Here is a 16,212-nt window from a genome sequence, read left to right on the forward strand (position 1 = left end):
GTGCACTTGTGACTCTGACCCTGTGTGCTCTGAAATATTGCTGTGTAGTTTTATCCATAATGCATTCTTATAATGCTAGGAACAGAGTTTTCCAAAAGTGCATACAATGTCCAGTTGGGTGAAAGCTATATGTTGGATGAGGGTTGAAACTGTGAAGCCAACACATTCCTCCTTTCCATTCCATTCCATTTTCCACCACTGGGTTGTGGGGGCAGCAGGCTGAACCAAGTGTTCCGGTTGCCGTTCTTCGCCGGAACACTTTCCAGCTCCTCCTGGGGGATCCTGAGGCTTTCACAGGCCAGATGAGGTATATAATCCCCTCAGTGTGTTCTGGAACTGTCCCCAGTTGGACATGCCTGGAACACCTCTGGCGACCAGGAACCATCCTGATGAGATGCCCAACCACCTCAACCGCCCCCTTTCGACACACTTTAATTGACAGTCTAATAAGGGGTGTTTTCTTTCCTTGAAATTTCATATTTCAGATAAGTCTGTAACTATAGACTGCACAGTGTATGGATAATTCTGTGTGCACTCCCAAAAGGTTTGCAGTGATTTTCCCTGCTTAGTTTGTGCTACTGAATCATAAGCATTCATGGTTAGAGTGCCTGTTTTGTCAGTTAAAATGTGGATACACACCACTTCCCTCTAGTGGTAGATATCCATGTAAATTGGTTTGTTATTTTCTTGGATAAACTGACCCTTTAAAATAGATTATTTACGGTTTGCTGTCTCTGGTGAGCTATGGTTGTTCACTTTTATTTTTGTTATCAAAGCATAAAAATGTTTGTCTTTGACACACTGAGCAGCATGAGCAGAGGAGATAAATAAACTCAGTGAAATTGACCCTGAAATGCCAGTTAGTCTTAAGTTAAGTTTGCTAACTTGTATCTTGTTTTAAAAATGAACGTTTATTTATATTTTGTTTTACGAAGCAATTTGGAATACAGTTTGTACAGAAGTAATGTGGACATGTCTCAGTAGGAAAAGCATAGGCGTAAATAATCTACTGAATGATGGCTGAATTCCATTTATCTGCTTCAGTTTCAAGGTCCTGGTATTGGGCATGCTGGCTTGCTGGGACACTTGAATAGAACAGAGCTATCAATAATGCTGTGAGGGATTCAAAATGTCTGTTGTTAAAAAAAATGTCTGCTGAATGTGTGTCCACTTACTTGTGAGGGCAGAGGCAGAAGGTAATGTATGATTTGTGGGATCAAGCAGTGTACCTGCTCTCACTCGTATTTTCTGTGCTGGTCAGGTGAACGAGGCGGAGGAGGAGCGCCTCCGCAGTGAGCGGGAACACCAGCGCGTCACTCAGCTCTGCCAGGAAGCTGAGGCTCAAGTCCAGACCCTCCAGAAAGCCCTGAAGAAGGTCATCCTCAAATCCAAACCTTACTTTGAACTGAAGGCTCAATTCAATTACATTCTCGAGGTGTGTACCAGCAGTGAGCTTTCACAATATAACAAATACTATTCAAAACTGCCACAAGCTGACGGTTTTACTTTTCTGACCATGAGTGAGCAGGGACAGGCTCTGCATGACACTCCACATGGTTTAGCAGCTTTTGTTGTTGATGTACGTTACCTGTGGCTAGTTTTAGCTATGCTGTTAATGCAGAGTCTGCCAAATGTGTGTGTTGTAATGTATGTGATTTACCTTACATGCAGACATTTTTAGCTCTGGGCATCGCACACTGCTTGTCAAAACATTTAACCTTCAGTGACTTATTATTTAAATTTTGAAAATCTCCAACTTGGCCTGTGGCTTTGCAGCTGCTTTGAATTGCTTTATGTTTCAAAAAAAAATTTGTGAGGGCCAAGTTGAGAGATTTGAACCAGGTTTCAGTCGCTGAAGGGAAAACAGCTGATTATAGGTAGATCTTTGAATGTTGTTGTGTGCTGATGTACTGTGTATATGGTGTTGATATGTGTAGTTCTATCTTATCAGCTGTGTTGGCCAATGACATCATCAGCCTAATTGATGCAATCTGCTGACAGCTGGTTTTCATTAGCTGTTGTTTGCTCCTCATGATGGTTTTTAAGTAAAGCTGAAAGCTTGAGAATTTAATGCAGATTTAAAAATCACTTATAGATATAGATATAATTATTGACTTTAAAAAGGGATGACTAATTGTAAATTCAGTTGCACATAAACCGTAATAGGGATGTCAACAGATAACTGTTCATTGGTGACTGTTTACGCATGTCTGTCTAGGCTAATTTTGCTACTCTTCAGTTTACTGCACTGTGCACCGCCCAGGTCTGGTGGGAGCTAAAGTTAGTGGTCGCCGTGTTTCCACAGCAATGATGTCCTGCCACTGGGATGGAGTTACCAGTGGCAATGACCTGGATGGTGCACAGAGCAGAGCAGACAAGGCTAACATTAGCTAACCAGTGGGACTTAAAGGTTGTGTTGTGTGCTCTATATTTCTGTATGTCAATGCAGCAGCTAAGCAAAGCCAGCAAAAAATAAAATAACTGGCAAAACATTTACATCACAAAACATTAAAATTTCACCTCCTCTAAATGGATAGCACTTTGAACTTTGGTGCTGAAGCTCACTGACTCAATGGAGTGGCAGACGTAAAAAAAGTCCTCTTGAATTTCACGGAATTTTGTGTTTTTTCTTGAAAATTAATCAGTTCCTGGTGTAATTTGTCAGAAATGGTCAGTAATTGGTGTTAGGCTATTAAAAGCAGAACTGACCAAAACTGACATCCCTAAACAGAAAGATGATAAAGTCAGTGACTGATGGTAATGCTTTGACTTTACTGTTTTTCTGAAGTCATGTTTATTTAGGTTGTCACTGTGAGCCTGGCTAAATTGCTCTTAACTTTTTTCAGGAACATAAGGCTAGAGTAGTACACCTGGAGGAACGGGTGGCAAAAGTAAAAACACGATACTCTGTAGCCTTGCGGAACCTGGAGCAGATCAGCGAGCAGATCCATGCACAGAGAAGGCGAATCAGGGCCAGCAGGGAGCGTCCTGCAGTCTGCGGGGGGCGAAGCTCCCCTGTAGGTGCTGAGGCTGAGGTCCAAGCTGCCTTAGCGATCTGCATCGGGAGTAGTTGTGTGGGAATAGAGAGCAACTGGATGGACAATGACAAAACCAGGCTGTGGGTGGAGAGGCACAGAGAGAGTGGCTGGGGCCAGAGGGAGCGGCTGGAGGAAGAGCAGGCCGGCTCGGACTGCATGTCTGTCATCAGCCTGCAGACCATCGCCTCTGACCTGGAAAAGTGGGACTCGGTGGAGCACCTGGGTGACCTGAGCGAGGCTGGGAGCATGCTGGGTGAGGAGTGGGACCGCAATAGGAAGCCTAATGAGAGGCCAATCAGCAGGGAGGTCGTGGCAGAGGGGCCCCAGCAGGAGAGGGTCCATCAGGAGAAGGAAGCGGCCAGTAAAGAGAAGCAGGAGAGCTTCATCAAGCAGCACCATAGAAGTATTAGTATATGATAGTCAGCAGGAGAAGGGAGCTGATGAGTGATGAGTAATAAGGAACATGACAAGCTCATGATGAGGGATCAGAGAGGAATTTGGCGGGGGGAGAGAAAAGCACCCTGACTGAGAGGTGGCAGAGGAGCTGGAACAGTTCTGCCTGGACACTGCAGTTAGGAATGGCAGGAAGGGTTGGTACATCGGTCACACACTAATGAATCTACATGACAGCAGAGAGCTGTTCTGCAGAGAGCACTGACTTCCCCTCCCCTCACACTAGTGCTTTGCATTTTCTGATCCAGTCTGTTGCCTCACACATTGAAACTTCAACAAAAGTGCATGAAACAAACAGCAGGCTTAGGAAAACAAATCACTGTGGCATACAAACAGGTAGTTTTGAAACAATGCAAAGACATGTTAGTGGTAAATTTGTGTGTCTGGTTTTTAATATCCCTGTGGAACATTTAAAAACGTTGTTGACATGACATCAACTTGTGTTTTTGCTTGAGGGATGTATAAATGTACCCTTTTGTTTAAAGGGTAATTCCACTTTGGCCAACATTTTTATCAGTAACATTGGACTTATTAACTGTTGAGATCTGGGAACAAGAACAACACAAGAGGTCAGATGGGTTGTAAACAAGCTAACAGTTTACTCAAATTACCTAAATTACCTTAATTGGCAGTCAAAAGTAAATTTACCTGAAATGTCCCTAATAATCCTTCATTACACAGTTAAACTGTGTGCACACAACTATGGTATGTATGGTTAAACCAACAAGACACTCTGGGGTGTTTCGCTTTGTCTGATTGTCTGACTGCCTGTGTTTCTTGATCGGTTGGACTCCCTTTTAGTGGTGTTCCCAAATCTCAGCAATCAATCTCATAAATAATGATGGTCAAGAATAAGATAGTAGTAGTAGTAGTAGTAGTAGTAGTTATAGTCATGTAATAGTACAAAAACATAAGATACTTTTTAACATAATTTTGATAAAACCTACCAATGGAAAAAAAGGTACAGGCCTTATCTTCTATCACTAGTATGGGTGTAAATGATTTTTTTTTTATCACAATACAATATTATATCAATTCTTTGGACAACGATACGATATTTGCTGATATCACAAAGTCTGCCACGATACGATTTTGATTTGAGCTAGTATTATGTGCCCATCTAACATAATCAGTTACAGATGAACCCTTTTTGCATTGTCACTCTTGGCCGTGCTGAGTAAAGCCATGCCTCACCAATTTGTGTTTTTACAGTCAGTTTAGATGTGCCAAGCTACACCAAGCCACGTCGGAGATCAACCTTCTCAGGAGTAGGTCCAAAATCCGGGCCACCCTCCCTCAAGCAGGTAGTGGTGATGTCATTCACATACAGTGAATACAACTTTGTATTAAAATTCCCCACTGATATTAATGATAGCGTGATATAGAACAATTAAACAGCCTATAAACCAAAAGTCTTGGACACTGGGAGGGGCAGGCAGGGGATCAAAGTCTGATCAATTATGAGATAGGGATCAATATTTTTGGTCTATCATATGAGACACAACAGACAAATGCTCAGATTAGCACAACAAATGAAATGGCATGCGGGGTCAGTCACTATGACAAGTGCATATTAATTTATCAGAGCTGGAAGACCTTAGACTCTATTTTTTCTCCTAAAAGTTAATTTGTATTTAATCTTGTGATAGCATGACTTAATTCTCATAGATTCACGACTTTATTGTCGAAATCTTAGATTTTTTTTCCTTAAAGGGCCAGTGTGTAAAATGGGTTGAAAACAGTGACATCAGTGGTCAAATTCTAGATTGCAGGGCTCACTCGCTCACCCCTCCTGTCGGGTAAATGACGGCGGACTCGTAGGGTCAAAAAGCCTTGCGCACGACTTTTTCAGGAGTAGGTCTATCTAGCGACGAGGTGAATGTTTATTTAGAAATCTAAACCATGTTACGATAGTGTAATGAATCCCTCATGAGCAGGAGACCAGAGGGGCTTTCGGGAAAAAGGCCCGTTTATTTGAGCACTCCAGAAACTCCAGTAACACTCCACTCCGTTCCAAACTCTGACTCTTCTAGTGTAACAGACATACTTCATAACTTTACACACATACTCGTTTATCATACTGAGTGGGGACCCCCCTCCACTCTCTGCTCCGCCAATCTCCAGCCAGCACACTGACTGACAGCATAGCCGGTAAACAGAGCTCAGCTGTTTATTTAGCCTAGCAATATCTCCGGACTATAGTAGCTGCAATGGACGACTTTGAATGCGATTTTGAAGAGTTTCTTGTAGCGGACACAGACCCAGAGCCATACCTGTTTGAGCCGGAGCACACAGATGAGGAACTCAATGTGTTTGATGCTGAGCGGGTGAGAAGAGAGGCTGAATGCACAGAATGGGATTCGGTGCTAATGTTGCCATTGTTGGGGAGATATATCATCAGGAGGAAAAGCGCCGCAGAGAGTGCATCACAAGGAGTGAAACTACGTCTTCTTTTCCTCGCAGATGACGGTTCGGGTTCATTCTCTCCTGTTGCGTGGTAAGTGTGGTCCATTCGCAAACTTTATAACTAAAAAAACTTTTCACTACTCTATCGAAGAACTACTAACACTCTGCTGTTTCTTCCTCCCTCTTCCTTCCTTCCGCTGTCTTCGTTGGTTCATTTATACACGCGAAACACGTTCTCTGGCTGGCTGGATTGTCCACTCGGTCTGCCGTACGTACATGGCGGCGCAAGATGGCGACCTCTCTAAAGCAAGGCCCTTGCTATATATATATATATATATATATATATAAAAGCATAATTATAAGGCTACGAAAACCAAACGAATTTTATTTTATAGTGATCATACACTTGTATAAACATATTAATGGGTAGAATATTCAGATTCAGATTCAGATTGACAATAAACCATGCCAAATATTACACACTGGCCCTTTAACGTGGCCCTAATACATGTGCTGTTTGATGATGTATAATACTGTCACCATAAATGTGTAATCTGTAACCTTCCACAAATACAAAAAAAGATTTGTAAACTCACAAAAATATTTTACAAGTATAAAACGGATCTGCAAATACACAAACACATTCCACAAATAAAAAAAATATCTGTGAATACATTAAATTAATTTGCAAATAAATGAAAAACATTTGTGAATATCTTCCTAACATTTACAACTTTCAAACAGGCATTTATGAACTCAGTTGTTATATGTGAATCGAAAAAACATTTGTTGATCTCACTTCTACGCGTGTGGATTTGCTTTTTACACACACAGAGTTTTGAAACAATCTTTCCGCTGGTCCGAACGAAAATGCACTCGTATCACTTGGCCATTTTCAGATAGCATGTGATCACCCAGCTGATGACGTCATTTCCGCATGTCAAAGTAAGAGCATGCAGTCTTTCTATGAGCTTTTTTTTTTTTTTTTTTTTTTTTTAATAATCAGCGATAAGTAACGTGCATTTATTGTTTTATGTTAATGTCATACAGTGAGTATTAGTGTGTATTTATTTGTTCCATGTATATTATCTGGCACACACTTTTGTATACATTTCTGTTTGAGTATGAAAGGCACGACAATGCTTGTGGGCAAGTTCAGTTCTCTGAAGCGTTGGCTTGATTGCTTCTTCAGTTGGCAGTTATCAGCCAACTCATCCTTTATATTTTTAATTTATTCTTTCAAGTAGGATTAAAGTCACAAAGCACTACACATCTTATTATTAGTGTACTCTTACTAATGTATCAATCAATCAATCAATCAATTTTATTTATAAAGCCCAATATCACAAATCACAATTTGCCTCACAGGGCTTTACAGCATACGACATCCCTCTGTCCTTAAGACCCTCACAGCGGATAAGGAAAAACTCCCCAAAAAAACCCCTTTAACGGGGAAAAAAAACGGTAGAAACCTCAGGAAGAGCAACTGAGGAGGGATCCCTCTTCCAGGACGGACAGACGTGCAATAAATGTCGTACAGAACAGATCAGCATAATAAATTAACAGTAATCCATGTGACACAATGAGAGAGAGAGAGAGAGAGAGAGAGAGAGAGAGAGAGAGAGAGAGAGATGCAGGTAATGACAGTAGCTTACAACAACATTAATGAAAGTAATAATATTATAGTTATAGTTCTGGCTACTGTGGTACAATATGTTGAAAGTATGTATTAATATCTGACAGTATACTTGTGTGACAATAGTCATATGTGTATAATAACAGTAGAAGTATGACTAATGACTAATGATGGCAGCAGCAGCAGGAAGCATCTGGCAGGACCACGGCAGCAGCACAACCACACACGTCACGCTGTCCAGGCACCGCTGCGATATGAGTTAATCTGAGAGACAGTGGAGCACAAAGGCTCCGGAGAAGAAGCCGAGTTAGTGACATCCAGAATGGCCGAGTTAGCAAGATGCAGTAATAGGATGAGAGAGAGAGAGAGAGAGGGAGAGAGAGGGAGCCCGGTGTATTATAGGGGGTCCTCCGGCAGACTAGGCCTAAGTCAGCCTAACTAGGGGCTGGTACAGGGCAAGCCTGAGCCAGCCCTAACTATAAGCTTTATCAAAGAAGAAAGTCTTAAGTCTAGTCTTAAATGTGGAGACGGTGTCTGCCTCCCGGACCGTAACAGGAAGATGATTCCACAGGAGAGCAGCCTGATAGCTGAAGGCTCTGGCTCCTGATCTGCTTTTGGAGACTTTAGGGACCACGAGTAACCCTGCGTTCTCAGAGCGCAGTGTTCTGGTGGGATAATATGGCACTATGAGCTCTCTAAGATATGACGGAGCTTGACCATTTAGAGCTTTATAAGTTAACAGTAGGATTTTAAATTCAATTCTGGATTTTACAGGGAGCCAGTGCAAAGAAGCTAAAACAGGAGAAATATGATCTCGTTTCTTAGTTCCTGTTAGTACACGTGCTGCTGCATTCTGAATTAGCTGGAGAGTTTTTAAGGACTTACTAGAGCTACCTGATAATAGAGAGTTACAGTAATCCAGCCTTGAGGTAACAAAAGCGTGGACCAATTTTTCGGCATCTTTTTGGGTCAGGATAGGCCTAATTTTCGCAATATTACGCAGATGAAAAAATGCAGTCCGTGAGGTTTGCTTTAAATGAGAATTAAAAGACAAATCTTGATCAAATATTACTCCGAGGTTTCTTACGGTAGTGGTAGAGGCCAGAGCAATGCCATCTACAGAAACTATGTCATCAGATAAAGAGTCTCTGAGTTGTTTGGGGCCAAGAACAATAACTTCAGTTTTGTCTGAATTTAACATCAGGAAATTGGTGCTCATCCAATTTTTTATGTCTTTAAGGCAGTTATGGAGTTTAGTTAATTGATTACTTTCTTCTGGCTTCATCGATAAATACAACTGTGTATCATCCGCATAACAATGGAAATTTATAGAGTGATTTCTAATGATGTTACCTAAAGGAAGCATATATAGAGTAAATAGGATTGGTCCGAGCACAGAACCTTGCGGAACTCCAAAACAAACTTTGGTACGTAAGGATGATTCATTATGAACGTCAACAAATTGAAAACGATCAGATAAATAAGATTTAAACCAGCTTAGTGCTGAACCTTTTAGGCCAATTAAGTGATCCAGTCTCTGCAGTAGAATTTGATGGTCAATTGTGTCAAACGCCGCACTAAGATCTAATAAAACAAGAACAGAGACGAGTCCTTTGTCTGAAGCAATCAGAAGGTCATTTGTAATTTTAACTAGAGCTGTCTCAGTGCTATGATGCACTCTAAATCCTGACTGAAATTCCTCAAATAAATTATCATCCTGGAGAAAATCACACAGCTGGTCTGCGACTACTTTCTCAAGGATCTTTGACATAAAGGGAAGATTAGATATTGGTCTATAGTTGGCTAACACCTCTGGATCCACGGTGGGCTTTTTTAGGAGAGGTTTATTTACAGCTACCTTAAAAGACTGTGGTACATAGCCTGTTAATAAGGATATATTGATCATATCTAATATATGAGTGTTAACTAAAGGAAAGACCTCCTTAAGTAGCCTAGTTGGGATGGGGTCTAAGAGACACGTTGATGATTTAGATGAAGAAATCACTGCGGTCAATTCTTGAAGAGAAATTGGGGAGAAGCAATCTAAATATATATTAGGTTCTACAGCTGTGTTTGAGGTTAGATAGGTAGGCCTACCATCTGAGGGCAGGAGGTCATGCCTCTAATAGTTAGAATTTTGTCATTAAAAAAGCTCATAAAATCATTACTGCTAAAGACTAAAGGAATACAAGGCTCAATAGAGCTTTGACTCTCAGTCAGCCTGGCTACAGTGCTGAAAAGAAACCTGGGGTTGTTCTTGTTTTCTTCTATTAATGCTGAGTAATAGTTTGCTCTGGCATTGCGGAGGCCCCTCTTATAAGTTTTGAGACTGTCTGTCCAGATTAAACGAGATTCTTCCAGTTTGGTTAATCGCCAATTCCTTTCAAATTTTCGCGATATTTGTTTTAACCTACGGGTTTGAGAGTTATACCAAGGAGCAAACTTTCTTTGCTTTGTTAACTTCTTTTTAAGAGGAGCTACAGAGTCGAGCGTTGTTCGCAGCGAGCCTACGGCGCTATCAACAAAATGATCAATTTGGGAGAGGTTAAAGTCGGCACGGGAAACCTCTGTTACTGAAGGTATTGGTATTGAATTTAACGACGGAGTAATCTTTTCCTTAAATTTTGCGACAGCACTATCTGATAAACATCTAGTATAGTAACTGTTGTTGAGTGGCGTGTAATCGAGTAAAAAGAAATCAAAAGTAATCAGATAATGATCTGATAGCAAGGGATTCTGTGGAAAGACTTTTAGGTTATCAATTTCAATTCCATACGTCAGAACCAGATCGAGGGTATGGTTAAAACAGTGAGTGGGTTCATGTACACCCTGACTGAAGCCAATGGAGTCTATTAATGAGATAAACGCGGTAGCCAGGGAGTCATTATCAACGTCGACATGAATGTTAAAATCGCCTACAATAATAACTTTATCTGATTTAAGAACTAAACTGGATAAAAACTCTGAGAATTCAGATACAAATTCAGAATATGGGCCAGGAGCACGGTACATTATAACAAATAAAAGTGGCTGCGAGGTTTTCCAGGTCGGATGTAAAAGACTAAGAACGAGGCTTTCAAATGAATTATAATCTAGTTTAAGTTTAGGGCTGATTAACAGACTAGAGTTAAAAAGGGCTGCAACTCCCCCTCCTCGGCCGCTGCCTCGAGGAATGTGGGTATTATTATGACTGGGAGGAGTGGACTCATTAAGACTAACATATTCATCTTGACACAGCCAGGTTTCTGTGAGACTGAGTAAATCAATATGATTATCTGATATTAATTCGTTTACTAACACTGCTTTAGACGATAGAGACCTGATATTTAACAGTCCGCATTTAATTCTCCTGTTTTGTCTTTCTGTCACAGAAGAGGTTTTAATTTTTATGAGGTTGTTATGCACAACTCCTCTTTGTTTAATTTTAGATTTAAATAATTTAGGTGGTCGGGGGACAGACACCGTTTGTATAAAACTATGAAAACTAATGTAGTTGTAATGTCTGTGCTGAACCGCACAGTATTTAGTTAGGTTACATCGTTTCAGTGAGGTTACGTTAACTGTTGTAAGACATGGCAAGTGGCAACACCCTGGTTAAGGTCTTTGATAGAACAGCTGTTGGTGTTGGTGACTGTTTTTGTTTAGAAATGTCGTATTGTAGTTTTATTGTTCATTGTTGATATGAAGATTTCCGCTAAGCTAACGTTAGCTATTGAAACGGCATCTGTTGCCATGGCAACAGTAAACATTCATGTTGTGGGCTGGGGGGACGAAAGCAGGGTGCAGCATTTTATACAGTGTAAATAGACCAGAAGTCAGTACCATCCAACCTGTAAACAGGGCCACGATAGAAGATACTGGTGACTGACATCCAGACATCTCTCCACAACCTTTCAATGCTAGTGTAATCAGTAGAAAATTAAGGGGTTTAAGATTTAGACATTTTTAGCACAACATTTAAAAGACCATTTTATCGTTAAACAATAATAGAAAATAAACACAGCTATTCATAAAATATATTTGTATTCATAAGAATGAATAAAAATGCAAAATATAAGTGTACCTACATCTGATTTTACCCATGCAGTCTATGTTCTAACTGCTGAGTTTTCTAGTTTCAATAGAGCAATAAGTCATGATGACACAAAAACACTATGACCAGTAGATCGCGGTAGCAGGTTGGCTGGCCAAAGACAACTGCCAACTGATTATACACATAGAAAATACCAATTATGCTAAAAACAACTAATGGGTTGAATGATTACAATAAATGCAATGGTAAGTGAAACATGACACAAGTTATCTTTTACAGGTTGGATGGTACTGACTTCTGGTCTATTTACAGTGTATAAAATGCTGCACCCTGCTTTCGTCCACCCAGCCTGCAACATGAATGTTTACTATTGCCATGGTAACAGATGCTGTTTCAGTAGCTAACATTAGCGCAATCTACATATTAACAATGAACAATAAAACTACAATACGACATTTCTAAACAAAAACAGCTACCAACGCCAACAGCTGTTCTATCAAAGACCTTAACCAGGGTGTTGCCACTTGTCATATCTTACAACAGTTAATGTAACCTCACTGAAACGATGTAACCTCACTAAACACGGTGCGGTTCAGTACAGCCATTACAACTACATTTTTAAGAGTACGCTAATAATAAGATGTGAAGTGCTTTGTGACTTTAACCTCTCTACCTCCGCGAGGATGCCAACGTCCTCGCTCTCCTCCTCCTCTGTTAAGTGGTATCTCCCAGGCGCACTACGTCATCAAACCATGTGATGTTTGGTATTGCTGGATTCAGGAAGCTCTTGACTTTTCAAAAATAACATCGTTTTTCTTTTATTTATTATGTATTTCGCACCAGAGCAGCCTAAACACACAAAGTCCAAAATCGCGATGAGTGGTGACAAGTCATGTCATGCCGTTTGTCGACGGGAAAAGTTAAAGGATTACTCGCGATCTTATGCGGAGCCACTAGTGGGGACTTAGCTCTTTTATAAAAGCTAAGAGTCTCAGTCCTACCACTATTTTTGGCTGAGATATACCATCTAGAAAGTGGGATCATAACTTTCACGTTTCATATGGCTTTATTTGGTGATATTTTATGTGTCAAAAACAACATCAGCTATCATAATCATACCTGATTTCAATAAGGTTCAATGTTAGAAGCTGGCTGAGTGTTGTTTGATCACTGATAGTACTGTTTTAAAGTGGAGTGACCGACCTGTCTTTTGGAGCTCCGCCTGGATCTTTTCATGGAAAAAAAACTGTAGATGCCCTCGTATATATCGTACCCTGTTTTCTTCCGGCAACAAGCAAAGCTCTTGCAAGATGACGTCACAGCCGGGAGGAGGTGAAGGGTCAGGGAAACGCTTAGTATGCTATTTACAGAGATAGCACTGGCAATCTGAACTGGTCAGTGGCGAAAAAAAGCACTTTTAATGCGCAAACTTATATGGGACGCATTTGCCCCCATATCTACTTCGCGGCTGCCGGCTGCATCCGCCTCCCTCAATACTGAACCAATTTTAAAACGAGTTGTACCTATGAATCATACGCACACATACACATGGGGAAATAGGGCCCAGGTTGAAAAATACCGAAGTTATCCTTTAACATAAAGCAGTGAATGCACGTTACTTATCGCTGATTATTTAAATTTAAAAAAAAAAAAAAAAAAAAAAAAAAAAAAAAAGCTCATAAAAAGACTGCGTGCTCTTACTTTGACATGCGGAAATGACGTCATCAGCTGGGTGATCACGTGCTATCTGAAAATGGCCGAGTGATACGAGTGCATTTTCGTTCAGACCGGTGGAAAGTTTGTTTTAAAGCTCTGTGCGTGTGTAAAAAGCAAATCCACACGCATAGAACTGAGATCCACAAATGTTTTTTCGATTCACAAATAACAACTAAGTTCACAAATGCCTGTTCGAAAGTTGTAAATGTTAGGAAGATATTCACAAATGTTTTTCATTTATTTGCAAATTAATTTAATGTATTTACAAATCTTTTTTTGTATTTGTGGAAGGTGTTTTATATTTTCAGATTACACATTTACACACAGATTGTCGATCTGTTCACACACATCTCCATACCATCAACACTGTTTGTACATTTGCTAATTATACCATGTGACTTGATTTTCCAGTCTTAATCTATAACTTTTTTCTCCTAAAATTACGAGTTCAATCTCGTAATATTTCGACTTTGTAGATTTATGACTTTATTCTCGTAATATTATGACTTTATTCTAATAGATTTACAACTTTATCGTTGAAATCTACTTGTTTTTTTTTCCCTTTTAACATGACGCTAATCCTCCTTCGTTGTCTGGTTTGAAGCCCAGAAGGCAAACTTTTCCCAACAGCCATAAAAGAGTTGTTTCATAGACAAGTCAGTTGTTTTTTTGGTAGTCACCATTATTAGCTGAAGCATGTTTATATCGCATAAATTATCCTAGTGGCTAGCAGAGTTTTCCTCTACTCATAGCTTATTAAATGACATGTATTATTTCTGCTTTTTTTCAGTCACTGTTGGTTTAAGTCTCTGCATCTCCGGACAGAACAGCTCAGTTGAATTTCAGCCTACATGCACATGTTTTTTAGCTGACCATTGCTGAAACAGAGCAGCTAATGTTGCTGTAGAGAGAGATTAGTGGAGTGTGATGCCCTTCCATGCAGGTACGCTGTTTCCTGAGTATTTTATCTCATAATGGCGTTGTTTACATACGGCATGTGCTTTGTCTGTTGACCTGTATTTTCTCCAAAATCCCAAATATTTCCCCACTGCTGATTTATTACCACGTAAATAAAATTATACTTGTAGTCTTTCTCTCGGTTTCTTGCCATCTGCCTGCTACTGTTTGATGATAACACGTAATTTCAAAATAAAGGCCTACATGATGATTGGATTGATGTTTTCACTTTGCAGTGATGATAGTGGATCCTTGATCATTGAATTGATATATCAATCCAGACTGATGGATTGTTACACCCTTAATCACTAGACAAGTATTTTAATTGAAAATAAAATGGCCAAATATGACAGCACTTTGTATTAAGATACTTGTTTAATTTCTACATTGTGAATTTTCACTAGAGACAGCTGAAAGTCAGGAGAAAAGCTAAAAGCAATTTCCTCTGTCTTGTTAGTATTGATAATAAGAGCATTTTCATTGCACTTTTACAATCAGGGATCATCACTGTCAGTTGGCAGAGATATCTGGGTTTCAATTATAAATATCAACACACACTCATCTTTAAGCATTTATGCACAACAATAAACAAAAATACCCTTGGTGAATGGCGGAAAAACATTAGAGGAAAAACAGTCAATTTAATATCAACCACAACAAATAAAACTGAGAATTAATCCTTACAATGATTGCTTGTCAACACAAACTTGTAACGGAATAGGCAGGCTAACTTATTGCACAATGATGGGGCTTTCTAATGGGGTGAGTGCTATGGCCCTAAAATAATATTAAGATATTCCTGGGTATTTTTACGATAACAATATTCTTGATGATAAAAAAAGTCAGTAAATTTTTTAAATTAAATTTTAAATTAATTTAAGACCATAGAATTGCAACAAAATAAGTCATATAGTTTTACATGTCAACTTAACAGTTTGCCTTTACATATTCAGTAAAAACTGAACAAAAATAATCTCTCATTTCTTTAGTTTGTGAACAACAGTAACAACAGATTCTGGCTGTTATGCTACCGTAACTATTGCACATTCACATGTACGTATTTTTTTAGTGAGCTGCGAGCATCACATAGGTTTACATCACCAAAGGTTTATGACAAAGTCACTTGAAAACACCGACTCCCGTGCGCACGGAGAGAGAGGAGAGGGAGAGACGCTGTGCTGCTGCCAGAGGAGCCACTGAGTGAGTTCCCTCTGAGCGGTACGTCGCTAAAAGAGTCTGAGAAGTCCGAGGCTGTTCATAAAACATTCAGGATGCCACAATTTATTCCACACTACTGAAGCTGCAGAATTGCATAGTGAAAGCGAGGCTTATAGGGAACAAATCTAAATGTTGATGGTGTCATTACTCTACAGCTATTACATTTGCAGTTAACATTTACTTCATAATGATATATTATATATATCATGTAAAAAAAACAAGAATGCCTATGTCCATTTAACATTAACAATTAACACAGGGTTGCGTTGCTGCTTCGCATCACCTCTGGCACAATGAAGTATTTAATTTATTAACTTTTAAAAAGATTGTGCTTATTTTCACACAGTTCTATGTAGTTTTTATTTGTTGGATGGTTGTGAAGCCACGCATAGCGAAAAAAAAAAAAAAAATAGACCAGCTGTGTAAAAATAGAGATGAGCAGCCAGCGTGCTACACTACTGTGGTCAGTGTAGCAGCTTCAGTTGATAATAAAGAACATGCTCTACTGCAGGGATACTAAGGCAGATGTGTCATGTCTCATGTATTCCAGCCATTATGAAAGACTACATACAGTATGAGTGTTCACTGTCCTTAGGTTAGTCTCATGTTATCATGGGAAATTCCAAGAGTTCAGTGTTTTTACCTGAAGATTGATATCAATTTCATGTCTAAGTTGTTTCATCATTGAAGGTCCCCTAAAACCACTAGTTGTTTTTAAATGTCTTGTTTGTGTAGGGATTTAAAAAATCTACTTG

The 16,212-nt window shown here is 39.7% G+C and overlaps 1 protein-coding gene across 1 annotated transcript in view; it reads left to right on the plus strand.

The window, feature by feature from the left end:
* sh3bp5lb (SH3-binding domain protein 5-like, b) overlaps window positions 1–14,450 on the plus strand; it is a 67,372-nt gene extending 52,922 nt beyond the window's left edge. The window contains exons 5-7 of the mRNA XM_078176143.1: window positions 1,262–1,435; window positions 2,847–4,795; window positions 14,073–14,450. Of these exons, the coding sequence (XP_078032269.1) occupies window positions 1,262–1,435; window positions 2,847–3,455 (783 nt within the window). The 3' untranslated portion in view covers window positions 3,456–4,795; window positions 14,073–14,450. The remainder of the gene's footprint in view (window positions 1–1,261; window positions 1,436–2,846; window positions 4,796–14,072) is intronic.
* The last annotated feature ends 1,762 nt before the right edge of the window (window positions 14,451–16,212 follow it).

This window comes from Epinephelus lanceolatus, chromosome 16, assembly GCF_041903045.1.
Source record: "Epinephelus lanceolatus isolate andai-2023 chromosome 16, ASM4190304v1, whole genome shotgun sequence".
Lineage (NCBI taxonomy): Eukaryota > Metazoa > Chordata > Actinopteri > Perciformes > Serranidae > Epinephelus > Epinephelus lanceolatus.